Source organism: Cupressus sempervirens, chromosome 7 (genome assembly GCF_028749045.1).
Source record: "Cupressus sempervirens isolate cs-2001-9-10 chromosome 7, ASM2874904v1, whole genome shotgun sequence".
Classification (NCBI taxonomy): domain Eukaryota; kingdom Viridiplantae; phylum Streptophyta; class Pinopsida; order Cupressales; family Cupressaceae; genus Cupressus; species Cupressus sempervirens.
The window spans coordinates 495095592-495122616 of record NC_143124.1 but is presented as its reverse complement, the minus strand read 5'-3'; the positions used below and the strand labels follow the sequence as shown (position 1 = coordinate 495122616).

Sequence of the window (27025 nt, the reverse complement as noted above, 5' to 3'; positions counted from 1 at the left end):
GCACCAATAGACAGAACTTAATTATGAAAGATTTTGGATTCAAGAAGTGTGAAATTTTGAAGAAAAAATGTGTTAGTGGATTTGAAGCATAAGAGGAAAAGGACATGCAAATTTCAAAGAGAGGGGATGTTGGAGAGAAGTAGTAGTTTTTAGATTCCAAGAGCTTTGATTCTATCCTGAGTCTAAAATAAGATGTAGAAATTACTTCTATTTCAACCCCTTGCATGATTCTTATGTTTGTTATTTCATTTTGCATCAGGAATTTCAGTTTGAAATGTTTGAGGAAATTTAAGTCTGAGAGTTCCAATTCCAATGTTAGAGACGTCCAAGGTTCTAGGAGTTCAAATTTTGAATGTCAAGTTCAAGCGTTGATATATAGATGGAAGGATATAACATCTTGAATTCTCTCCTGCAATTTAAGACCATAATCAAGCAATTTTGAGTGAAGATACTCTAGAATGATCAAATCATCAAGGAGGGAGTTATTTCATTTTCAAAAGATGAAGTCTCAAGCAAGAGCATTGAGGGCAAAAAATAATCAAAGGGAGATAATTTGAAAAGAAGTAATCAAAGTTGGAACAAGCTTACAAAAGGATACAATCAGAGAAATTGTCCGGCACCTAGCATTCTAGCATGGCATCCAATCATCTCCATCTTCAAGTCAAAATCAATGCATTTGAAGAAGAGAATTAAGAATAATCCATTCAAGGCAAATAAAGTATTAGATGCGTAGTGAATGTTTATTTCACTCCTCTCTCTTCCTAAAGTTACATGTGTAGTGGGCATTTATTACCTACTAGAATGGTGGATCCCTTTTAACTAGTCAATATGGACGCTTGCATTAATTTGGATTTCTTTTCTCTTGCCCTAACCCTCATTAGGGTTGAGGTGGAAAAATGAAGGCCATCGGTTATCATGTTGATCTAGGCCACCTGTTGTAATCAAGGACCTATATAAAAGTCTCACTTCTCATTTGTAAAGCAATGAAACTTAGAGATTGTTACTAAGAGCTATTGAGACAATAGAAATTTCATTGAAGTTTGGTGATTATTTGACGTCTCTTGGTGCTTACTTGGTTTCATAATTCCCTCATTTAGATTAGATTGTTAGATGAAGTGTTGAGATTGCAATAAAAAATATGATGGTGTTTTGATGAATTCCTTTGTTTCATACTTCTGACAGTTCAGCAATTGTAAGTCATTGTGCAAAGTTAACTTGAACCCCGCATTTATGTATGTTTAGCTTGTCATTCACAAGCATTGTTCATTCTAATGGTGTTCGTGGTGGTATGAAAATCATTTGCACAAAACCTTGAAGATTGCACCAGTTCATGCACAGTTGCAGTATAACTTAGCAAAGTGGAACTCGATTATTGAGGAATGTGTCCACCAAAATACTATATGTTGTTGTCATTACTTTCAAGAGTAGATTAGAATCTTTGAACCCTAATCCCCTTTTATTTCTGCATATTCTGTGAAAATCCATTAAAGTACTTTTTTGCAAAATAAATTGATAGCCCCCATACATCCTGCATTATCTAAAATCAACTCCGGCAATACAAATGGAAGGCCCCTCGTGATCATCATAAAATCACATCAAGCATTGAGCTTATCCATGGTCAAGAACTAACAAAAAAGGAACCTTGGAGTCTATTGTGTGATCTTTTGCAATCTTAGCACACAACGATTTTGATCGAGAAGATAAGATACTCTGATATTTTGTTCTATTGTTTGGTAAGTCATAAAACACACATCAACAAAAACTAGCACTAGGAGGGCTGAACTAAACTACAATGATAGAGCAATTATGAAAATCAGATCATTGGTGGTATTTAAACCCTCCATCATCGCGCCATCAAAAGAAATTGGCACTAGGAGGGTCTCAACACCCAAGTATTTGAGAAATGTTTTACATCATTAATCAAGATGGTGCTACCGCATAGCGATGTTTCCTACAGCCCAATCTTGAATTTGAAGACGGCCAAGAAGACATCATCACGGGATTGAGTTGTCGAGAAGTGAAGTTGAGTATATGTGAGTGAGCTTTGTGTTACAAGAAGAAGAACAGATGACTCAAAGGAAGTTGTTATTCAAAGAGCATGATCACTTAGAGGAATTGACACCCTCCGGCACCTGTGAAAAGAAATTAAGATCTGGAAGTAGTTCACACACTTGAGCATATTAATTCATTCTCTCTTGAGCTACATTAAAGGATCTTGAGATCCACCCTGGGAGCAAGGAATTACAAGAGCTAAATTTCAATCCAACGCCTAGGCGAGGCAAGAAAGAAGTATCTACAAGTCAGAATTCAACAAGTGTAGCTGATCTTACGAGATTATTCCAATCTCAACCTACACAATGTCAGGCATAAGGAACCGCTCATGCGCGACAAGGATCAATCCAAGGAGGATTTCAAAAAGGAACCACGCAAATTCAACAGCTAATAGTGCAAATACCTATGCAAGTTGTTGCACCTGCAGCCATTCAACAACAAGTTCCAGCAATGGTCCAATAGCAACAATGGCATTCGTAGAATGCATCACCCCTTGCAACATTTGTTGCTTACCATAATGTTAAAGAATCCAAAACGCTATTGTTCCAAGTTCTTTGTGAATGATGTCAACCAAACTATAGATGAACACATTAAGATTTTCAAGGACGCCCTTCAAAAAAAAAATGCTCAAGAAGATGATGTTGCTTGTGGACATTTCCCCTATTCAATGGGAAAGAACACATTTTACTACTGTATCAATTTCCTTGCATATTCAATACAAACTTGGCAAAAATTAAAGGATACATTTCTTGGGATGTTTAGATTGCCCATTACCTCTACTAAATTGTATACGCAATTCATTGAGATAAGGAGGCAAGAACGTGAGTCCAATCAGCGCTTCAACAGCAAATTCCAAAGGGCTCATTCAAGATTGTGTTATCCTTTCCGCATAGGTGATGGTGCTACAAGGCCTATTTACTATGAAGCCTTGGACTGTTTCACTTCCATGTTTGTTCATGTTGGTGTTTTAAAACGTTACACTTCAAATTATCCTGATGAGAACAAAATACATCTAGGGGCAGCTACTTACCATCTACGACATACCCTTTCAAACACCGGGCCAACTATAAGGCTAGACCCCCCATCTACTTCAAGCTCTGCAAAACCTAGGCAGGTGTACCTATAGATTCTTCATATGGTACCAGTATTGAAAGCATACAACTGAATCTAAACAAAGAAGATAAAACTCTTATTTCTCCTATACTATGCAATAACAAAGATGTGCAATAGCAAATTGCAATTCTATGAAATCCACAAGCTGAGTGAGGGCATCCTTTCAGCTCTTAAATTGAAAGGGAAATAGATGATTATGAATTTAAATTCAGCAAATCCCCAAATATCAACACTAAGAACAAATTGATCCTGTAGCTGATCAGTGCCTTATCTATTGGGCAGTTCCATTAATCACACACATACATCTATGATACCAGTGACATATCCCATACATCAAGATATCAGATCTATCCTATCACTTTGTGAATCAAATATCAGTGTTCATAAAGACCTCATTCTCATGAAATATCCTTCCCAAATAACCAGCAACCCTGTCAAATATATCAAGCATTTACTTGGCTCTTTGTTCCAACAGCGAAACAAACAAGACATACAACCTTAAGGGGATGCAAAAGGGTTTAAATTCTTTGTCCCTAAACCAACAAAACATTGCAAATTATAGAGATAGGAGAAGAGAATCAAAATGAAACTAAGAAGTTTGTTGCTCATTGTATTTATTTCTTTGAAACTATACATTCAAGATGCATGTAAATAACTACTAAAACCACTATATAGATCAGAACTATCTATATTCACTTTATCACTATTGTTCATACAAGATAGAATGTTGAAGAATGGTTGGATCATAGTCATAACAGAAACTTCAACCTAACTGGAACCATCCTTGTGGTATCGCAACAGTGAAAAAGTCTAAGAAACTAGAACCCTTACAATGAGAGAGAAAGAGAGATATAGGAAAGGAAGAAGAAGTTGGATCTAATTTGGAAATGACATGTGTCCACTTGAATCTCCATTCCCTATTGTTGCAAAGCATCTCTCATCTTTCTACAACTGAAATCAGAAAAGAATCTCATCATTGAGTGTAACAAACTTGATATATCTCTTCCTTAATAATGAAAAAGACTTGTTCTACTAAAATATCAAATATGCATTTGAAATGCTGATAAATCATTCATTAAATTGATTTGGAGGTGAGAAAATTCGTCCCTAACTGAATCTTTATTGCCTCTATCATTCACCCAGCTCACCACTGTGGCAAAAATTAGATATGAACTGCCTTAATTGAATGAGGCTGAAAATAAGCACCTGGTACAAAACCCTGAATAACTCAAAACAATGGCTTCCTGTGCAAAAACAAACTTCAAATACTGAAAGTTCGTTCTCTCCCGGTTCCAACAGTATATGATAGTCCCATATCTGCTTATCAGGGATGCCTAGAATCTTCATTTGAAAATCAACAACTGGCATGACCCTCGAGACTGCATTTGTTTTCAAATACTTTATGCAAAAATTTAATCATTTTCCAAAGTCAAAACTATAGCATATAACTTTTCTGATTTAAAATGCTTTCAAAAGGAGCAATAATAAAATATTAATTTTATTTTTTTGCACTTTGAATTTTCCCTCCATTTATGCATCCAAATCAAAATTGTTTGACCGAGCTGTGACACGTGTCACACTCTGATTGGCCAGTTCTTGCACCATCATCTGATCTGTCAATACCTCTGCCACCCGAACGCCACATGGCACCACTGGATTGGTCCTCATTCTGCCACGTCTAACTGGGCCCTCTGCCACGTGGCGCCCTCTAATTGTGTCGCTATGCTTAATTGGAGAGCATCTTTCCTTGGCGACGTAGCAAGAGTCGTTGATCCTGTGCCACGTGGCACAATCTAGCGCGTATGTCCTGCAACTACCACCTCATCCTTGATTGCCACATGACACGCTGCTACTAGTCCGTACCACCTTGTCAGCATCCTCTAGACAAGTCTTCCACCCGAGCGTTGGGTGTCGCTTCCTGATTGTGTCACCATGTTGCTATCCTCGTCAACATGGTTGCCATGTCATCGCAACATAGTGACATCGCGACACGTGGCACCTCCGTCCACATCACCGCCTTGTCATCCACCACCACATCATCAAATCCAAGTCACCGTCCCTCGCCACGTAGCGGCTTGTCACTATGTCACTAACACCATGAGGCCCACCACATCACTAGCAACATAGCGACATTGCGCCATGTGTCATTCTTTGCCACGTCATCACCTTGATAACCATGCCAAGCTTTGATCACATCCAACACGTGTCGCTGTATGAATCACCCACCAACTGCCATGTTTCATCATTTCGTTGGTCAAACTCGATGTCATGTCACTGCCACGTCATTGCACACGTTCAAACTTTCTTACCTTTCCTCCAACCGACAAAGTGGGCCCCACACAAGCTTGTTGCTTACAAAGTCGTCTCTTAAGACATTTAAGTAGTAGAGCACTTGGATATAAAAACGTTTGAAATGCCCTCCACACAATGCATGTGGGATAATGGGAATGGAAGAAAAACTTCAAAAAGCTACCTCATAGGCCTATTCATGCATATTATCCGTTATTTCTGTGCACACAAGCTTCCCATATTTCGTCATTCAATATGAGCAACAAGAAAAAGCTTCCAAAATCACGCTACTCCCCATACGTTCCCTTCTGCTCAAGAAAAGGTGAGGCACTGGCAGGAACCATGTTCATAGGCAAATCAAATACGAATCTTCTCCCATCACAAACTTCTGGCAGCAAGGCCTCCACACAAGCTTCTCCTTTAAACGCATGAGGTCTGGTATGGACCCGCTTGGGCATTCCCCTCCCACATTTCTAACAGAATTGCTCAGGGAAGTGTAGGGCCACGTGAACCTCCAAAACATGGGGTATTTTGTTGCATTTCAGTCTTCTCTTGCGTGGGAACCTTTGCCTTCATCTGCACTGCATCTTGAAATATGGGAAGGAAAAGAAGTGAGAAATCCTTCATCCACGTGGTCTGAGAAACTTGCACGGCATCCCTTTCCAAAGCGTTGCAAATCGATCTTTGGTTTGTCTGCTTCCTCTTTGTCAAAATGGCGTATTTAGTTATTTCATCAAGCCAAAGCTTCACGGAGAGGGCCAATTGCTAGTCACCGTCTTTTGCCCAGTTAATCAACGCCAAGGGGAAGTGCATTTTATTGAGCAATACATGAAATGCCACCATATGTGCAAATAGTTGAGAGGAAAAGTGTGGAATCCTTGCAATCTTTCTCTACATGTTTTGCCAATTCTCTTATGGGTGCTAGAACTAAGACTCAAGGAAGTTTCCTTGTTCTCCTACACTGATTATTTTTTCTTCATTGTCTTCAGCAAGTGCACATTTTATCATCTAACCCTCTTCATCCATTTGAAAAAGAAAAAGGATGATATATGTGTATTATAACACTTTAGTGAGTGATACCATTATAATCCCTCTTTCAAAACACCCTCCTCATACTTCAATGATCAAAATGAAAACAAATTGCCCAATGTAGATTTTATAACATCTTGAATCCCCATAGTTTAAAAGATTTCCTGAAGTCAATCGGGCCCCAAGGCGGTTCCGGCTAAAAAAATTCAAATTGAAATGCCTAACTTCTGGAATCCACTAATTTGCCCTCCTGAACTAACTAGATTCAAACTGGATCAAAATCAACCATCCATTAATCATTTAACACTCATTTTAACACTTTCTGCAAACTATGAGTTTCGTGCCAAGAGGTCCTCTGACTGGCCTTAAAAACTGACCAAGACATATGACTGAGCCCTCAGAGTTGACATACTGCTTCTTTGTTCCACATTCTTGTACCCTGTCAAATTTCGTCTCATGACGACTTCGGTTTCAAAAGATATTGACTGTCAAAGTTGCCTTCTCAGAACTGTCTGCAAGCAAACATGTCAAAAAACCATAAAATGCATTCAATTTTGGCTTCGAAAACAAGTCAAACTGACACTTGGGGGCATGGAAACTAGGGCATTAGTTCACTGTCACGCGGGGAATATAATTCTGTGATTCGGGCTCATGACGAATAACTGGGCGAATTTGGCGAGCAGTCAAAGTGGGCTACTCAAAATTGCAAAACTGGAAACAATGGCAAAACTGTGATTTTCTCAAACAGAATGGACCTGGAAAAGTGTGCAAACAGATTCATCAAGAATTGCAAACTAGCGCTTAAAGAATTTTCTAAGTAGAATAAAGTGGTACAATCCATTTGATCTCAACTATCACGGATTCAGAGTTATGACATCCTAATCAAGGGTACTGATCAATCTACATTTCTTGACACTAGCAAAACTTTACAAACTACATTTACTGAACAAACGGATTCGTCATAGGCTCAAATCTGAAACGTAACGTCTCTAACCTCTAGAATGCAATGCAAAAGGAATTTTCTCATTTCAGTCATCTGGGTCAAAGTTACAACTGGTCAAACAAGGCCTCCTAGAATTCTACACAATTTACATCAACATGACAACAGTAAACAACCGACTTTGAGGGATTCAAAACCTACTCAAAACATATTGAAACGATTTGAAAACAGAAACATAGGTTCTCTAATATGCTTATTAAACACTCCCAAAGCGGCGAGTCATGAAACATTACTAGGTGCAAGATATTCAATTGCAAACAAAGCTTCCTATTACTGTTTGACACTCGAGCAAAAATGAAGATTTGAATATTGCACAAAATAAAACTTCACGGAATGACTCGGAATGGCAATTTATCTTCATGGGACGCATGGACAAGCGAAACGCAAGGTGTTAGAAACATAAAACACCTCTTAGGCCTCAAAAGGACAATCGGGTACAAATGCCTTAAATGTGCTCATAGAGCTCAAAAACTTTAAATGGTACTCAAATTGGAGACTCAAATTTGAGTCCCAACCATTCAGAAAACCCATCCAACTCCTACCAACTTGATTCAAGCATATGCTGAAGCCGATAGAATTAGTTCACAATTTTGTTTCCCTGAGTTTCTAGGATTGTGACAACAAACGGGTTTTGGGACAGCAAAGAAATTTGTCGATTCCTAGGATGGGGAAGACAGCAAATGGAGACGGCTATATAACAACAGGGAAAATTAAAATATATAGAGAAATTTAAAATATTTATATGAAAACATGGATAAAGCATGTACTTATACATAATAGAACCTTAAAATATAAGAATCAACTGAATTCAAATGCCAAATTTGTTTTACTTTGAGAGTCAAAGTCAAGGTCCCCTAGGTGTCCCCAAGTCTTCGAGATGTTTTCGGGACGGGGATGGCTGAAAATATACTGCAGACGCATCCCTAGATAAAACTGGTTTACAATCACCTGCGACTACTACTTGAGCACCCAGTTACTTTGGGAATGCTAGCACATTGAATCAAGGAATGTTGAACTACAAACATGCTTTCAATCCCGTTCTTGTTGCTTCTCATCAATTGGTACCACATCTAGGAGCTCCTATATCTCAGTCGATGCCTACATAGCCTATCTATCTTCTGAACACTACTTCAACAAGGACTCAAGAAGAATGCAATGAGATAAAAGATTTGATAGAACAAGTGAAGAAGTTGTTCACTAAGATTACTTACTTCAAGAATAAAATTATTCAGTTATAGAACTCACAAAGGAGTTATTAGTCAAATCAAGGTAACAGCCGAGGTTATCATGGAACTCCAGTGCATAATGAAAATCATCAAGGTCATGTTCAAGGATATCAAGACAATAATCTTGGATATTGAAATAACAACCAAGGTCATCAAGAGAATATTTTTGGATATCGTAACAACAATCAAGGGCATCAAAGGATATATGGAACAAAATCCGAATAATGTTGGTGTAACTTCGCCATTGGATTATCCACCAGCTTTTGATAATCGACCAGCTAATAAAGTTTCCTCAGTAAAAGCAGCATTCTATCATTGGTGTAACTTACATGAGACGAATCAAAATTTTGAGTTACAATGACAAAAATTTTAGAGAGCTGCTGATATTTTCAAGGAAGAAGTGAGAAACACTACCGCACCTGAGAACCCCCCGCCTACACGGTATGAGCTAGTACCTGCACCTAGATATGACCAATGTTGGTTTTTGATGATTTTAAGTTTCCTCATCCTGATTCTCAAGATTATATGTCAATAAAAACAAATCAAAAGTTCCCTCTTGATTCATTGAATGGTCCTCTGGAAACACTACGACATCAACTTCTGCCGAAGAATCAAACTCCACCTATTTCCCCAAATGAATCACTACAAAGGGGTGGGTTTTTCTTCCCTCGTCTCTACAACAGTGTCCTAGTGGAGGGAATGAGCGAAGTTCAAGCCTTTCATCAGACATTTGGTAATGCTCTGATAAAGACATATCAAATGAACTATAGGAATCATGAGTTGTTGACAACATCAACTCCCTTTAACAATTTTACAACTCCTCTACATCCCAATGTGTGCAATACTCCAAGTCCCCTTATAGACTCGTCTTTGTATCAACAGTCTGCTAATCCGCAAGGAGAAAGAGGACAACCTTCTATGAAAAATGCTTCACAACATGAGAAAAAGCGACCTCATTCAATTTTTAGAAGATGAAGTCTCAAGAAGGTGCATGGAAGGCAAAAAATGATCAAACGGAGATAATTTAAGACGATGTAATCAAAGTTGGAACCAAGTTACAAAAGGATGCAATCAAAGATACTGTCGGGCACCTAGCATTCTAGCATGGCATCCAATCATCTCCATCTTCAAGTCAAAATCAATGCATTTAAAGAAGAAAATCAAGAAAAATCAATTCAAGGCAAACAATGCACTTAATGCATAGTGGATGTTTATTTCGTTCCACTCTCTTCCTAAAGTTGCATGTGTAGTGGGCATTTATTATCTACTAGAATGGTGGATCCCTTTTGACCAATCAATATGGAACCTTGCATTAATTTAGATTTCTTTTCTCTTATGCTAACCCTTATTATAGATTGAGGTTGAAAAATCTAGGCATTTAGCTATTATTTTAATCTAGGTCGATTGTTGTAATCAAGAACCTCTATAAAGACCTCAGTTCTCATTTGTAAAGCAATGAAACTTAGAGATTGTTGCTAAGAGCTATTGAGACAATAGAATTTTCATTGAAATTTGGTGATTATTTGATGTGTCTTGGTGCTTCCTCAGTTTCATAATTTCGTCATTTGGAATAGATTGTTAGATGAAGTGTTGTTACTATAATAAAAAAATATGAAGGTGTTTTTGATGAATTCCTTTGGTTCATACTTTTGACAATTTACTGATTGTATGACTTATGTCATTCACAAGCATTGTTCATTTTGATGGTGTTCATGGTGGTACAAAAATCATTTGCACAAACCCTTAGAGGTTACACCACGTGTAGTTGTAGTATAACTTGGTGATGTTGAACTTATTGAGGAAATTGTCCACCAAAGTAATATTTGTTGTTGGCATTACCCTTAGGAGTAGATTAGAATCTTTGAACCCTAATCCCCTTTTATTTTTGCATATTCTATGAAAATCCAAAAAAGCACTTTATTGCAAAATCTTTTGATAGCTCTTGTGCATCCAGCATGATTTAAAATCAACACAAGTGATACAAACGTAAGGTCTCTTGTGATCATCAACAAATCACATCAACCATTGAGCTTATCCAAAATCAAGAACTGACACAAAAGGAACCTCGGAGTCTGTTGTGTGATCTTTCGCAATCTTAGCACACAAACAATTTTGATCAAGAGAGGATAAGATACTTTGGTATTTTGTTCTATTGTTTGAGTCATAAACACACATTAATAGGTCACGCATCCCAATGCTACTCCAACTTGAACGTGCTTAACTACAAAGTTTCCTCCATTGTTAAGCCCTCTCTACTTGCAACCCCATTTGCAAAACCTTCAACAAGTAATCTATCTTATGAACCATTCATTAGAAAGCTCCTTAAGTTCACCAATTGATAAGTAGAAGACATTTTCCATAGTAAGTCAAATTGTGAAATTGCTATCAAAATTATATCATGTAGTTATTTGAGTCAAACTCATTCATCCATGTTTCATTAGTAATAGGCATAAGAACCCATCTCTCATGAGAAAGAATAGAACAGTTGCACTCATTGCATCTAGGTAATGCTCACAGAGGTGAAATATCAAGGCTTCCTAGGTCACCCATCCCAAGACTCCTCCAGCTCGAGCATGCTTAATTACAAAGTTTCCTCCATGGTTAAGCCCATTCCAAGTGCAACCACATTTGCAAAACCTTTAGCAAGTGTTGTGCCTTATGAACCATTCATTAGAAAGCCCTTTGGTGCAAGAGCACTTATTCATTAGATGTCTCATGGATAAATTCATATTTTACCTTTTTTTCTAATATGGTTTCAATGTTATGTAAGGACCTAAATAGCATTTAGAGTTCATTCAAATTATTTTGTAAGGCTATAAAATCCATTAAAAGCATAGTGACTTACAAGGTACTGAAAAATGTCAAGTGTGATAAAACCACTCAAATATATCAAAATAGAGTGGAAATATTTTAATTGGAGTATTAATGTCATCTCTATCATATTTTAAGGGTTTATAGAAAGTTTAAAGTCATTTGGATAATAATTGTAAAAGTTGCCAAAATTGTAATGACAACTTTTACAACTTGGTGACAACTTTTTAAAAGTTGGTTTAAAGATATTAATGGGTAGTTGTAGGTTAGTTGGAGAGTTTAATGTGATTCCAAATAATATATATTTGGTCTCCAAAATACGAAATAGAAGTTGGAGGAAGGATTTGGAATGGAAGAAAATTCATTTTGATGTTGTATATTTCAGTTTTCTGGTTTTTTTTTCTTGCAATTTATCTGATATTTTAGTTGATGCGAACTCATTTTGAATAATACAGACCTGAAACTTATATTTTCGAAAAGTTATATGAATTAGCTTTCATTTGGTTTTGGTTTGGATTATTTTCATTACGTTTGGAAGAAGTTATGGCCATTTTGGTGAAGACTACTCAGATTCTTTCATAATATGAACAACTTTGAGGAAATTGCAATAACTTTTATTTCCTTTCTTGGATTTGGCTATAACTTGGAGAAAATGTTGTTAACTCGCTGTTATTGAATCTCACAAAAGGATTGGTTTAATTCTTTTATTTATGGAAGTTATTAATGACTAATTAAGGGTTTTAAATTATGCCCTCTTTTTTGAGAACTTGTTCTTAAAAGTGGCAACATTCTTGTGCATTCATTTGAATGGTTGGAAAAGATTATAAATGTAAATCCCTACCTAAGAGAGTGGAATAATATATTTTAAGTTATGGATTGATTCTATGTACCCATTACTTGGTACTTTCTTTGTAATCCAAGCCTAATTTGGCCTATTACATCTGTGAACATAGTAAGGATTAAAGAGTACTTGAGTAGAGTTGGTTCTATAACTTTGAAATTTTGTGGAAGGCCCATAATGCACACTTTTGTGGTGCACTCTGCATCACCCCTTAAGCTCTTCAATTGAAAAGTAGGAGATCTTTCACTTTGATTGAAACACAGCAAACAAGTTAAGAAACATTTGTAATCATAATTCATAAGATGGATCTTTTTAGTTAAATAAGCATGTATTAGAAGTGTATATCTAATTGCTACATTGCTTAAATTAATTTAAGAAGACCCAACCATAGAAGAGATAGGGTACCCTAGACACCCTCTACCCTAAGCCCAAGAGCAGATATACCATCTCTCTTGGTCTCATGGTCCATCCGATCCATACGAGGTGGAGTAACTGGAGTAACTAGTGAGGTGTTCTATACCTGTTCACCTCAATCTTGCCAATTCTATCCTATGTCCAATAATTGAACACTCTTAATGCATTTGTTTACAATTATAGAGGTTATAGGGAGTATTCAGAATAGGGTGCCTAGAAAGTCCTACCTTCCTAAGCACAAAGGCCCCTTTGTACCCCTTTGGAACCATGGGACTCCCTAGTCATATACCAAGGTGGTGTGCCTAGAAGTTGACCCCATCACTGCTCCCTGTTATGTATGAAAACCCATACCACAATATATAATTAGCATAGTATGTCTACAATATATAGTTTGTATTGCAAGTATGTCTGCCTTCTTATGATTTGATTCTCTTATCACATTTGATGCCTTTCACGAACTAAATATCTGCCTTATCTAGACTTCAAGAGAAGACAGATCCTGATTGGGATCATAACATTCGAAGGCAAGCAACTCTAAGAAATCAGAAAAGGATTCTTTATGGGTGGTTTCTCAACCCACAGTTTAAAACTTATACTTACAAAAGTATTATATTGCTTAGTAGTTTTCTGTAGTGTAACACAGGGACTCGTACTTGTTTTGATATCATGCTACTCACTGTAATCATCTTTATAATATTTTTGATATTCATGTTGCAATTTTGCTATGTTCAAGTATTTGGTGTTATAATTTATCAGTTCTTATACTATTATTCATCATTTTATAACTAGCATTTCAAGGTCCTATATGTACCCCCCACCCCACGCTGTCATCCCCCCACCATCCCTCCGCCCCTAAATTAAAACTCTTTTTACCAAATCCCAGAAACTTGTCCTAACATCCCCCAGTGCCCGGGTTACACTGGTTTTCTGTACAAATGTGCCTGTAAATACTAAAACATGGATCACTGTTTATGTACTGCCGTGCAATACCTTATTGTATCTTTAACAGTCAAGGTAATAAAATAATAGTGTTGCTTTGTACGATTTTTTCTAGAAAAGGTGTCCCATTTTAAAATCTCCTGTGTATATTGTCAGCAAGCCGTTGTTGTTTTCTCCTGCTGAATTTCAACATAACGGTAGCATCTGTTTATTGGCGTCTTTGGTTCAAATATGAAAAGTTAGCATAAGTTCTCCTGCATCTGTTGATTGGCGTTTTTTATTCAAATATGACACAGGAGTATTAATGTTCCTTGCAATCAAAGCTCTGTCTGTAAAGCAGTTAAACCCATCTCTAATTTTGCATGTGCCTTGGGTTCGTTCCAAAGTCATTTCTCAAGAAATTTATTTAGAAGGTCACATCATTGTTAGTACCATTTTCACAAGAAACAATCAACAGTCTAAGAAAAATAATAGAGAAAAAAAAAACATTTGAACAGAAACAGGGGCAGAGGAACAAAGGAACAGGAATGGAGTAGATGTCCTTGTGGAACATAGGATTTCATGCAAACTAGAAAAATAATGGTTTGAGTTGATTTGGAGGACTTGACAACCTGTAAACTAAGTGCTTTTTACTAACAAGAGTGACTAGAATTTTAGATTTGGGATTAGTATCCCTTAGCTTGAGATGGAACTTACATATTGGAGGTATGTATTTGTCTCGTTCTTTCTTTTGTGTGGATTATTCTGGATATATGTGGCCTATGTACCATCTTATATCCCTAAATTTCAGCGATGATACTTCCACAGATTACAACACGAATACCCCCATCACAAAAAAAATTGAAATCAATCCTAATGAAAAGAATAAAGAGCTTTTTAGACCCAGAAGGTCAATTTTTCAATGCATTCCTTCATGTAACAGGTAAAGAGTAGGTCTATTGTACGAACCCTATTATTTTCCCTTATTACCAATTTCAGAATCTTGGCCAATGGCTGCAAGTTGGTGAAACCTATAAAAAAACATAGCAGAAAGGCATCTTAAACCTTCCCAATTGTGATCATAAAACGCTGCACGCAGGTTTTCAATGGAGTGATGAACTCGTGCCTGATTCTTTCCCATGAGACTAGAAGAATGAAGCAATTTATAAAATGAAAACATCCCTCATATGAATCTAAGCAACACCCATTCGTCTGTACTGTAAATAAGATATCAAAGATGCTCTAAAACTACCCTATGCATGTAAATGAAAAACTGCTGCTGCTTTATTATTATAGTATAATAGCACTCTTTCTCTCTTTTTAAACTCGAGAAGCCGCCTAGTTTCAATGGCAATACATGTAAATTCTGAATTATTCTATCACAGTTTCTGCCCTTCAAAAGTTACAGTTACATCTTCCCGACGGTGATCATAAGACCCTGCGCATGGGTTCTCAATGGAGTGAATGAACTACTGCCTGACTCTTTCCCATGAGAATAGTAGAATGAAGGAATTTATAAAGTGAAAACATCTCCCATATGAATCTAAGCAACGTCTCTCTTTTATATCTCCAGAAATCGCCTTATTTAAATAGAACAGTATGTAAATTCTGCATTCACACTATCACAGTTTCTGCCCTTCAAACTCAAGGGTGTAACCACAGACGTGCGCCCGCACACACCCAAAATAGGAACCCCCATGGTAGGGTAAACTTTTGAGTCACTTCCTAGCCAGCACTACTCGTGTGTGTGAAACCCCTCGCAGGAACACAGGTAACTCCACATTTAACCACTTGTAATAGCAGGTCAATACATGTTAGTTTGAATGCAGCGTATATGATCTCCAAGTGGTAAAAGAAGGAAAGGTGCATGAAGGATTCTTCCCAAATAAGCACAATTACTCCCTACTCCCTAACTTGTCTGATACCTTTACTGAAAGAGCACATTACAAAACTGTTACAATTTATAAATAGGCCCGTTGCTATTAATTCTTATTGGGCCTATATACGCCAGAGTTCCACAAACTAAATGAATATGTGCCAGGTAGTGTTTTTAATCTCTGATTGAACTTTTACGCTTGAATTGAGATTTTGTGTATATGTCTGAGCTAGTGTACGGGCTTATTTGGATCGAAAGCAAGCTAAATTTTGCAATGAAACCATATGCACAGAAAATATATAGCATCTCAACTATAAAGGGCTAAAATACCTTCGAGGATTTCGTTTGACGGTGAATTGTGTACGGAGGCATCCATGTCCATGGAAACAGGACCATTCTTTTTGTTTTGTTTTTTCTTCTTAGCCATTGTAAGCTCCTGCAACACAAAACAAAACCTTTTTGCTTCAATAAACAATGTCTTCTTATCCTTCTATGTAACTACTGTTGTGGATGTTTTCAGTTTGCAGTCCTGTTTTGTTGAGCTGCTATTCGATCTTGTACTCACAGCTCTAATCACTTTTGAAAAACACTACAATTGGTAAATGGTATCGTAGCGACAAACTTACAGCGCGTGTGCTTCGCCTTTATCGCAGCGAATCCAAACTAAAATGAAAATATCCTCGAACAAATGTGTAACTGATCAAGCGTGAATTGTTAAGTCGAAGTTTTTAATTGCAAATTTAGGTTTTCATTTCAGGAGCAAAGATCTTTCCTCGAGTACTATTTTTGCACTATTATTACTAGCAGTTATGATATTTTAAAAAATTAATAATATTAAATTAATATTACATTTTACAAATCTTCACATGCATCAAATTTTTTCATAATATAAAAAATAATATAATATATTTATAATAATATAAAATATAAAATAATATTTGATTATCTATACTATTAATATTTATATGTATAACTCTTAAGAAGATTCTTACACCAATTACTTTTTAAACTTTTTAAATATTCATTTTTTCCTTAAATTTAAAAAAAAATCTTTAAATATCACTCATCATAACTAATTAGCAGATAGGCTTTTAATGTGAGATTGTCTTTGTACTTTATGTCCGTAAAATTTGTCTCATGTTGTGAAATTACTTTAAAAGCCACAAAACAACCTTTAGAAATCTTAAAACCATTTTGCGACGGTCAGAAAATGTCCACGTTAAGAAATCGATGTCCAACATTATATATTTTTATTTTATTTGAAAAAATTATTCTTATCTATGGAAAATGTCCACGTTAAGAAAATGATGTCCAACATTATATATTTTTTAATTTAATGTTTTCTTAACATGGACATTTTTCGACTGTCGCAAAATGGTTTTACCAGTCTAACATGGGGACGCTTCCCCCCCCCCAAAAATGGGTCGTCTCGAAGATGGGGAAGTCCCCGAGATGGGGGGATGGCATCTCAGCGTTTCAGGTCGGCGCCACTAAGATCGCCACCACTGTCAAAGATGGTGAGACGTTCCGAGATGGGGAGACGTCTCCTTTGTGTGGGTGTGGAGGGACACGACGAAGTCTCCTTTATTGTGGGGAGACGTGATGAAGTCTCCTTTATTGCGGGTGCGAGGAGACTTGTAGTTTTTGTTTGCATGATAATATTATATACTTATTTTGATATCATGATTCATGGGACATGATACTTATTGTAATCATCTTTATGTCATGACTCATATGATCATTAATTACTTTTAGATAGTAGAATCTAGATACTCATACTATTGATCTGAAGACTGATATATAGACTAATATGTGTTGATGTTCAATGTAATGTCCATTGTTTGTTTGTCATTTGATCATGAGTCATGATGTTTCAGTTCAAAACTTCAATGCAATATTCAATTTTAATTTTTTTATTGTTTAAGTTTACTATTTTTTACATCTTTATATGATTATATCAAGTTATATTGTATAATTGTAGTACATATTTTCATAACTAGATTTTAAGTACCATATGTATAATATATACACCCCTGCTTCCCCTATCACCCCCACCGCCATCCCCCTGTCGTCTCCAAATCAAGGCCCCTTTGTCCCCCCATCTTAGAAACTTGTCCCCCCATCCCATCGTACCCTCGTCTCCAAGGGTGGTGTAACTATGAGTTTTACATATTTCTAAAGGTTGTTTTGTGGCTTTTAAAGTAGTTTCACAATGTGAGACAATTTTTACAGATGAAAAGTAAAAAGCAATCTCACATCAAAAGTCTATCGGCTAATTAAACTAAACAACTTCAACCAATCAAAATCTATCATTTTGAGAATGTATTATATTTTTGTAGTTCATAAGGTAAGTTGCAAAATAGTTAACTTTTTTAATTTGTAAAATCATTTATCGTCCATTATATTGGCTTAAAAAAATTGAGCGATAAGAGTGGATTTTCAAGAGTTAACTATTATGCAAATATTTCAACTATTATCTAACATTAATTTAACCGATAGGCTATTTGTGGGAACTTTGTTCCTGAAAATTGAATTTTTGATAGAAAAGTTGTCAATTTGGCCAGAAAATTGTAAATCATTCCTGTTAATTATTTTTTGACCAATTTTTATCTCACTCCACTTTAAACAACTATTTTAATATTTATTAGTTGTTATCTCCACTTTTAACTATTATTTTTCTTTTTTTATTTATTTTAAAAAAATTACTTGTGATCTCCACATTAGCTCATGTTGTGATCTTACTTATTTAACTTTTTATTTTTAAAATTCATTTAGATGTTAGTTTTTAAATTATTTTTATTGATTTTTATATTATTATTTTTTTCTTTAAATTGGTTTTTATAATTTAGACGTTGTTATTTTTGCATTTTTTGTATTTCTATTATTATTTTTTCATAATAGATTTTTTGATAAGATTTTTTAAATGAATATTTTTCTCACATTTGATAAATTAAATTTAAATAAATAATGTTTTAAAAGATTTTAGTAAATATTATTTTATATAAATTGAAAATTATTAATAATCTAATTTGTTCGCATATGATTATGTTTTAAATCTCCACTTTTAACTTCTTCTTCTTTTTTTTCCTATGATCTATAGCGCATGTAGTGATCTCTATTAATTTAACTTTTGATTTTTCAAATTGATTTAGGTTTTAATTTTTAAATTATTTTTTATTTTAGTTTATTTTATTCTTTAAATATTGTTTTTTAGTTTCTATAATTTATTTAGTCAATAGAATATGTTTTTTTTTGTATTTCTCTTATTAATTTTTCATAATAGGTTTTTCATTGAAATTTTTTTAAATGATTTATTTTTTCATATTTGATAAATTAAATTTAAATAAATAATATTTATTAATCTATTTAAAAGATTTTAGTAAATATTATGTTATTTAAAATGCAAATTATTAATAATCTAATTTGTTCACATAAGATTATATTTTAAAAAATAATTTTATTATCGAGCACTTATCATCATTGCAACTACGAGTCTATTGCTATGCAAAAAATATGAATAATAAAATTTCAAGATTAAAAAGATAAGCCTAAAAATCTAAAAAAAAATTGCTTGAAGTATCTTTTCTTGCCTTTAAATTTTAACCTTTGGAGATTTTAAATAATAATATGTGAAAATATAGTTATCTTAAGATTAATTTTTAATATTTTTAAATTCTAAATAGTAAGTTTAAGTAAATGTCAATCATTATTATTTAAGTTTTAGTTTAAATATTTAATAATATATTTTTAATTAAGTATATATTTATTTATTTAGGTTGAAGCTATTAAAGATATTAAAATATTTTGATTAAATAACTTTTAAATATTTGAATATTTATTTTAATAATATACAATTAATAATAAAATCATATTTTAAATTTTTTCTCTAACATAATCTAAAAAACATATTTATTGAATTTTCATTAAATCAATCTTAATTTTTTAAATAATTAAACAAGTTAAGTCAATATACATAAATTGTCAGGTATTTGGGGGTCCCCTTTTCCATTTCCCTGTCTCTCAAAGACATGTGGATTTGGATTAAGGATAAAATTGTTAAGAAGCTCTACAAGTGGGATAATAGGGAGTTGTCACTTGCTGGTAGGGTGCAGGTGTGTCAGAAAATCTTGTCATCCTATAGTATATACTACTCATCTGTCTGGATGTTTAGTAACTACCAAGTGTTTGAGATTCAGAAAGCCATAAGGAGATTCTTATGGTCTGATGGCAAAGGTCACAAGAAGAAACATGCTGTTAAATGGAGTTGGTGTCATGTTGACAAGAACTCTGGTGGCTTAGGCCTAATTGACCTTAGGATACAAGGAATATCCCTTGCTGCTAAGTGGATTTTTCAGGCTCTTGATGGTCAAGAACCCTGGAAGATTCTTCTTAGAAACAACATTCAATCCGGTTATCCTAAGCAGGCCAAACATTGGAAAAACCTTCCTTTTACTGATCTGGTTGCTGGGTCCTTCCCTGTCTCTGTCCAAGGTTCCTTGGTTTTCAAGTCTATCTGGAAAGCTTGGGAACTTGTGAGGGGTTTCATCTATAATTCCAACTTTGCTAGTAATAACTCTATTCATGGTGAGCGTTCTATATGGTGGAATCTGCATCATAATGGTAAGCCTCTTGCCATGACTCAAGGTTGTTCTGCAAAATTTTGGAACAACCTTGGCATCCAGAGCTTTATTGACATTTTGGAGAATGATAACCTTGTTAGTTGGCAGGATATTAGAATCAAGTTCGATCTTCCTATCTCCCATAAACGTACATATAATATGGTTGCCAATGCCTGCCGCACTCTTAATCTTCCTTGCAGGTGTGATGTGGACTCTCATAGATTTCTAAATTTGTGTTGGGATGATGGATCTCTCCTACATAAAACTAAAGCTAAAGATATATATAAGGTTCTCAATAATGGCAACTCTGTTATTTCTCACCTTAATACTACTTGGTATATGAACTTGAACTCTCTTGAATGGCAAAAAATTCTTGACAAATTTTGGAAATCACATATTCCCCCCAAAATCTTACATTTTAAATGGCAGCTTCTTCTCGATAGACTTCCTATTAAAAATCATGTTGGTGATGCTGAACTTTGTACTATTTGTAGGGTTCCTGAAAATTTAAGGCATATATTTTTTACTTGTCAATTTGCTAGGATTATATGGAAGTTTTTTGGAATTTCTATAGCTGATCATGTTCCTGTTTTAGGCACCATTCTTGGCAACTTATTTGGTCTTAAAAAGGATGCTAATTTTTTCTGGAATATTCTATCCTCTCACATTCTTTGGTTTATTTGGAAATGTAGAAATGAGGAAAAATTTCAAGATATTGGTAGATCCCTTACTTTGTTTCATTTGAAATTCATCTGTTTTAAGATTGTCTCGTAGATTTGCTGCATTATGAAGCTCGAGATGGACAAGCTAAAAAGATTCCTCCATGATGGGCTCACTACTATGTTCATTTATGAGATGAGGCATGGGTTGGAATTGGCTAGCATTCTTGATAACCAGACTGCTTTTGGAAAAGCTCTTAAGGAGTTGCTCAAGGAAATACATGCGAACAGAGGCTCCTTTTCTGATAGACATGACTCCTTTGCTCAACTTCTCGAGCGGAAGAAAGTCATGTGGATGGAAGGAGAGCTAGGATGGACAGCTTGGTTTGATGATCATGATGATGTTTTGGAATAGCTTATTTGTCTCCTCTTTTTGTAATCTTGTTACCATTGCTACTTAATGTGTTAGTTGGCTGATTCTGGCTGATTATTGGACTTTGATCTTGGTGGTTGAGGCTCACCTCCCCCCCTCTTTTGATACTGTACCTCTTTTTGTTCTCTCGATTATTTAATTTTAAAAAAATATATACATAAATAGTCATTTTTTTAACATATATTCTTATAAAAAACCTGTTTCGTAGGTGCATTATTTGATCATCTAAAAAACTAAAACAAGAAAGTCTTCAATTAAGATTTCTCCATTTTTAATAGAATAACATTTTAATAAACTCAAATGATTGCAAAATCATTCTTGATGGTGGTAAACATTTTTAAGTCGATAGGCTATTTGTGGAAACTTTGTTCTTGGAAATTGAATTTTTGACGGAAAAGTTGTCACCAGCAAATTATAAATCCTTCATGTTAATTATTTACTAGTCAATTTTTATCTCACTCCACATTTAACTCTTGTTTTGATATTTGTTAGTTGTTATCTCCACTTTTAACTGTTGTTTTTCTTTTTCTATTTATTTAAAAATAATAATTACTCGTTATCTCCACATTAGCTCAATCTCTATTTTAACTTTTGATTTTTAAAATTGATTTAGATTTTAGTTTTTAAATTTTTTTTTTTTATTATTAGTTTATTTTTCTTTAAATATTGTTTTTTAGTTTCTATAATTTATTTAGTCAATAGTATATTTGTTACAAACATTGCTATTTTTTCATATTACTTTTTTGTATTTTTCTTATTAATTTTTCATAATAAATTGTTTTATGAAATTTTTAAATACTTTTTTTTAATATTTGATAAATTGAATTTAAATAAATAATATTTATTAATCTAATCAAAAGATTTTAGTAAATATTATGTTATTTAAATTAAAAATTATTAATAATCTAATTTGTTCACATTCGATTATATCTTAAATCTCCCCTTTTAAATATTGTTTTTATTTTCCTATTTATTTAAAAAATAAACTTGTGATCTCCACACTAGCTCGTGTTGTGATCTCTATTTATTTAACGTTTGATTTTTTAAATTGATTTAAGTTTTAGTTTTTAAATTATTTTAATTTATTATTTTAATTAGTTTACTTTTTTCTTTAAATATTAGTTTTTAGTTTCTATAATTTATTTAGTCAATAGAATATTGGTTAGAGACTTTATTTTTTCGTCTTATTTTGTTGTATTTCTCTTATTAATTTTCATAGTAGATTTTTTGATGAGGTTTTTAAATGATTATTATTTTTTATTTGATAAATTATATTTAAATCAATAATATTTATTAATCTATTTAAAATATTTTTGTAAATATTATGTTTTTGAATTGAAAGCAACCAAAAGTAGGGGGTCAACCCTTAAACAGTCAAATTGGTCAACAACCAGTAGAATACCAACAACCAGAACTACCCCCTACCACTTAGAAAACAAAAACATATAGTTCAAAAGCATAACTAAAATAGTATCAGCATGCCCAACATACAAATTGCCTATATTAAAACTATAAAAGCTACATAAACATATAAACAAAGGTATAATAGCCTTAAACCTAGCCAAGTTCGACAACCAACTGATAAACAACATAAAAAACTAGAAAGAGAAAGTCATTAAGGCTTCTTAACCTCTTTCCTCCCGAGGAGGATGTTTTCCCAATCTTCCATGAGGAAGTTAACAATAGTTTGGAGTCCTCCTTTGGAAAATTTCCCTCCATATCTTTGAGCAGGTGAAGTGTGGTGGCAGCAGCATGTGTCACTTTGACAGTGAATTTTTTCAAGAGATGCATCCTTTCTTCCAGCGCATGAATTCTTTGCCACACCTCATCGTTGGTTGTCTTCTTGATGTCCACATTGACCTTCCTAGCACCAAAATGACATCCTACACATTCAAGGGGTTAGCATTATCCTTGGGAGGAACCTTAACAGGGGAGGAAATCGTAATGGGAGAGGGTGCACTATCCATTGTATTAGGCAATTGGTCCCAAGTTAAATCCACACACCCCAACCCAATGGTGGTCAAAACATGTGACACCTCTTTCTTCTCCTTCATCCCTCCCCCCTGAGCCAAACTGAGAGGATTCTGACACCTCCTCTTCCTCCTCCTCCATTCTCCAACCACCCCCCCCCCCCCACCAAAATTCGTAGCCTTCTCCTTCATCCTTCGTTTGGGACAACCAGTGTCCTATGAATCCTAATCCTCCTCTTGCGAGGCCCCCACTTTTAGCTTCTTCTTAGCAGTGGACTTAGCTAACCTCCCTAACCTCCTCCTACCCCCTCTCCCTTCCTCCTCTAACTCCTCTGGTTCCCTATCTTTCCCTACATTCTATCTCCCTTTCTTACTTGAAGGGGTGGGCTTCAATTCAATAGCGTACCTGCTCGATGAAGGCTATGGGGTAGGGGCATTGGGGCCCATGATTCTAAGGGGGACAAGTTAGGGCTGAGGATTAGGATGGGTAGGAATATCAATTTTCACAATCCTAGGGGGGACGAGAGTGAGATGAAATTAATACAAATGAAACATTAACCCTTGGTGCAAAATGGTAAAATTAACACCCTTCCTCATTTTTTCCTTGACATTAGTCACCGAATCTATTAAATCATGCAACAAAAAAAGAAAAGAAAAAACTAGAATGGAAATAATACCCTGATGGTGAAAATGGTTTAGGAGATGAAAGTGGTAGTAATAACAAACATCATACCTCCCTTCCAAAGTTAAGTACTTCATTAGCGTCAAATAGACCTTGTTCCATGGCTCAAGGAGCTTCTCTGCATAAACCCTCCTCTACCCTGCAAAAAGAAGCATTGTAGACTCGCTTTGTTGGCCACCCTAGTCACCTTTTGCCATTTCCTTCCCTTCATTGCCAAACCTGTCACCATGGAGATTACTTCTTCAGAGATGTGGAATGAGATTCCATTTATTGTAACTCTTCGGTCCTCCCAGGAATTAACAAATTGCAAAGAGTAGTTTTCATCATGCACATTTAGCACCTCCATAAATGGAATGAAACCACCTTCCTTCAGCATATACCATGCCAACAACTTCCTAGAATTCTCCTCTATCATGGACGACTCAATTCCCATAAGGTTTCCAGTCTCCTTCCAAACCCAAAAACACTTGCTAAGAATGACTTCACACTTATGCCAAAAAATAATATCCCTTAAGCAAACATAATGACCATAATTGTTAGTAATTATAGTAGCATCCCTTGTAGAAATTAAAGTCACACATCAACTACCACTATCTTTCTCCCAATAATTTCCATCATTCCCAATACACACTAACCATTTAATATTTGAATATTTTCTCATCCTAGCATATGAGAACACACATAAGAAAATCATTAAAAAGCCTTTCATCTCAAACTTCAAAAATCTTTATTTTGTTGGGCCATGTGAATTTATTATTACCCACACCCTTTCCATCACTCCTTGCCATCTGTGCTTCATAACTTTCTCCTATCCGCCAATTTAGCAGCTCAGGTCACACAAATTTAAAATAATTCTCCAACTAAGACTCGTCATGCTTAATTTCTTGAGTCACTAAATCACTTACCCAATTTAGCAAGGCATTTTATTCCCTCCAACATCTTAGCCCTATCACCTTTAGGCCTAATGTCGCCATCCCATCTACCACACTGTTTCCCTCCTGAAAGATATGATTCAAATCGATCATGTTTAAAAAAATTTAATAAGTGTCTAATGTCTTCTATAACACGTTTAATGACCCATCCTTCCCTCATGTTCCCTTTAACAGTTTCAATTATGCTTTTTGAATCGCCTTCAATCTCCACATTTCTCCATCCCACACTTATCACCAATTTTAAACCCCAATAAAGAGCCCTCACTTCCGTATTATTATTAGACACTTTCCCTAGTTGTCTGGAATACGCCAATAACATCCTTCTCTTACTATCCTTGACCATACCACCTCTCATTGAACCCTCCTTTATGGCGGCACCATCAAAATTGAGCTTAACCCAATTCGTAGGTGGGGGTTTCCATCGTGTCCTTTTCCTAGCCAACATATTGGAATTATCAGTTTCCATAATCCCCTCCTCCAAGTTCTAGCCCTTGGCCACTTTGACATCCAACACACTAGGGGGGAGCATAAATTTTCTCCACTTGCTACAACTCATATTCTTAACCATAAGTTTGTTGATCTTGTCCACCACAACCTCCTCACTTCTTTCTTCATTCCTATACACTCTATTATTTCTCTCCTTCCAAATACCCCAACAGACATGGTGGGGACAACCTTCCACAATCTAATAAGGAGGGGGTGGGCAAAAGGGCCTTGCCAATTCTCCACAAATTGCATCAGATCCTTGTTAAACACCTAGTTGACCTCTAGCTTCTATAAAAGCTTCCCCCAAACAATGGAAGCATAGTTACAATGAAGGAACAAGTGATTAATATTCTCCTCCACCTTCTTACACAAGTAGCATCTATTGGATAGTTGGAAACCTCGTTTCATTAGGTTATCAATAGTGAGAATTTTCCCATGGATGGTGATCCACCAAAATATATTAATCTTTGGGATTAAATGATTGAACCATAAATTCCCTTAGTCATTAGGTTCCAAAGTTTTATCAAACATTAGTTTGTAAGCTGATTTAACAAAGAACTCCTCTGACAAAGTGGCCTTTGAAATGAACTCATCATTTTGATCCATCTGTGAGATTCTATGCCCTTCTAGCAGAGCATTTAGCTCTTCTATTAAGTACCCTCCAACCAGAGCATTTTGTTGCAACTCCACCTTTCTCCACTTCCTCCCTGGGCCAATAAAATCAACAACCATACTTCCATCCTCTTGGATGTGGTTCTAAAGGGACCCATACTTCATTCTTGCCAATAGTGTGTCAGTTAGCCATAGGTCCTCCCAGAAGTTAATCTGATTACCATTATCCACTAGCCACCTTACACCATCCTTCAACAAGCTTTTGTTTCTCACAATATTTCCCCATATTTTAGATCTCACAAGGAGATCATTTCTCTAGGTGTAATGAGCAAATTTCAAGTCCCCCAAATACTTGGCTTTTAGAATATTACACTAGTTGGCTTCCTCCATCAAGTTCCACCCCACCTTGGTGAGCAACACATTATTCAAATCAAATATCTTCCTTACCCCCAAGCCACCTCTTCTTTTAGGTTTATAGACTATATCCCAATTTACTAAGTTCAACCTATTCTTCTCACTTCCTCCTGACCAAAGGAAGTTACGTTGTATTTTTTCCAATTTCTCTGCCATACTTTGAGTAATTTTGAACAATGAAAGGAAATACACAGGTAATCCTTGGAGGGAGGAAACAAGAAGTTGAAGCTTACCCTCACTACTCAAGGTTTTGCCTTTCCACCCAATCAACTTCTTTTCCATCCTCTCTAAGATGTTATTCCAAAAGTTGTTACCTCTTTCACTGTTAAGGGGAGCCCAGATACGTGTCTGGCAACACAACAATATTACACCCCAAAATATTAACAATCCTTTTATGTATGTTGCGGTGGGGGTGTTGAAGAAGAACACTTTACTTTTGTCCAAATTATTTTTTTGTCTCGCATTGGCTGCATATATATCCAACACAAACTTCCAAGCTTTGGCTTCGCCCACCAAGGATTCCCCACTTAGGAAGGTGTCATCCACAAACTGTTGGATCACCTTGAGTGGAAGTGTGGATGTCGGCTTTACACCTTTAATCACCCCCCCTTCCATTTTTCTCAAGAATGCCCTTCGTAGAACTTTAGAG

General features: G+C 35.3%; 2 protein-coding genes across 2 annotated transcripts in view; both read right to left on the bottom strand.

The window, feature by feature from the left end:
* Nucleotides 1-16349, bottom strand: part of LOC149547712 (uncharacterized) — a 52009-nt gene extending 35660 nt beyond the window's left edge. The window contains exons 1-2 of the mRNA XM_089791788.1: nucleotides 16196-16349; nucleotides 15900-16005 (exon numbers count right to left, since the gene is read on the bottom strand). Coding sequence (XP_089647914.1) covers nucleotides 15900-15996 — 97 coding nt within the window. The 5' untranslated portion in view covers nucleotides 15997-16005; nucleotides 16196-16349. The remainder of the gene's footprint in view (nucleotides 1-15899; nucleotides 16006-16195) is intronic.
* An 8480-nt stretch (nucleotides 16350-24829) lies between these two features.
* Nucleotides 24830-25330, bottom strand: LOC149547711 (uncharacterized). The gene has a single exon (XM_089794175.1). The coding sequence runs from the start codon at nucleotides 25328-25330 to the stop codon at nucleotides 24830-24832; it is 501 nt and encodes a 166-aa protein (XP_089650301.1).
* Nucleotides 25331-27025: the final 1695 nt, after the last annotated feature.

Bases quoted from the DNA above. Each gene is read 5' to 3' on its own strand.
- LOC149547711 (XM_089794175.1), bottom strand. From the start codon at position 25,330: ATGGAAACTGATAATTCCAATATGTTGGCTAGGAAAAGGACACGATGG.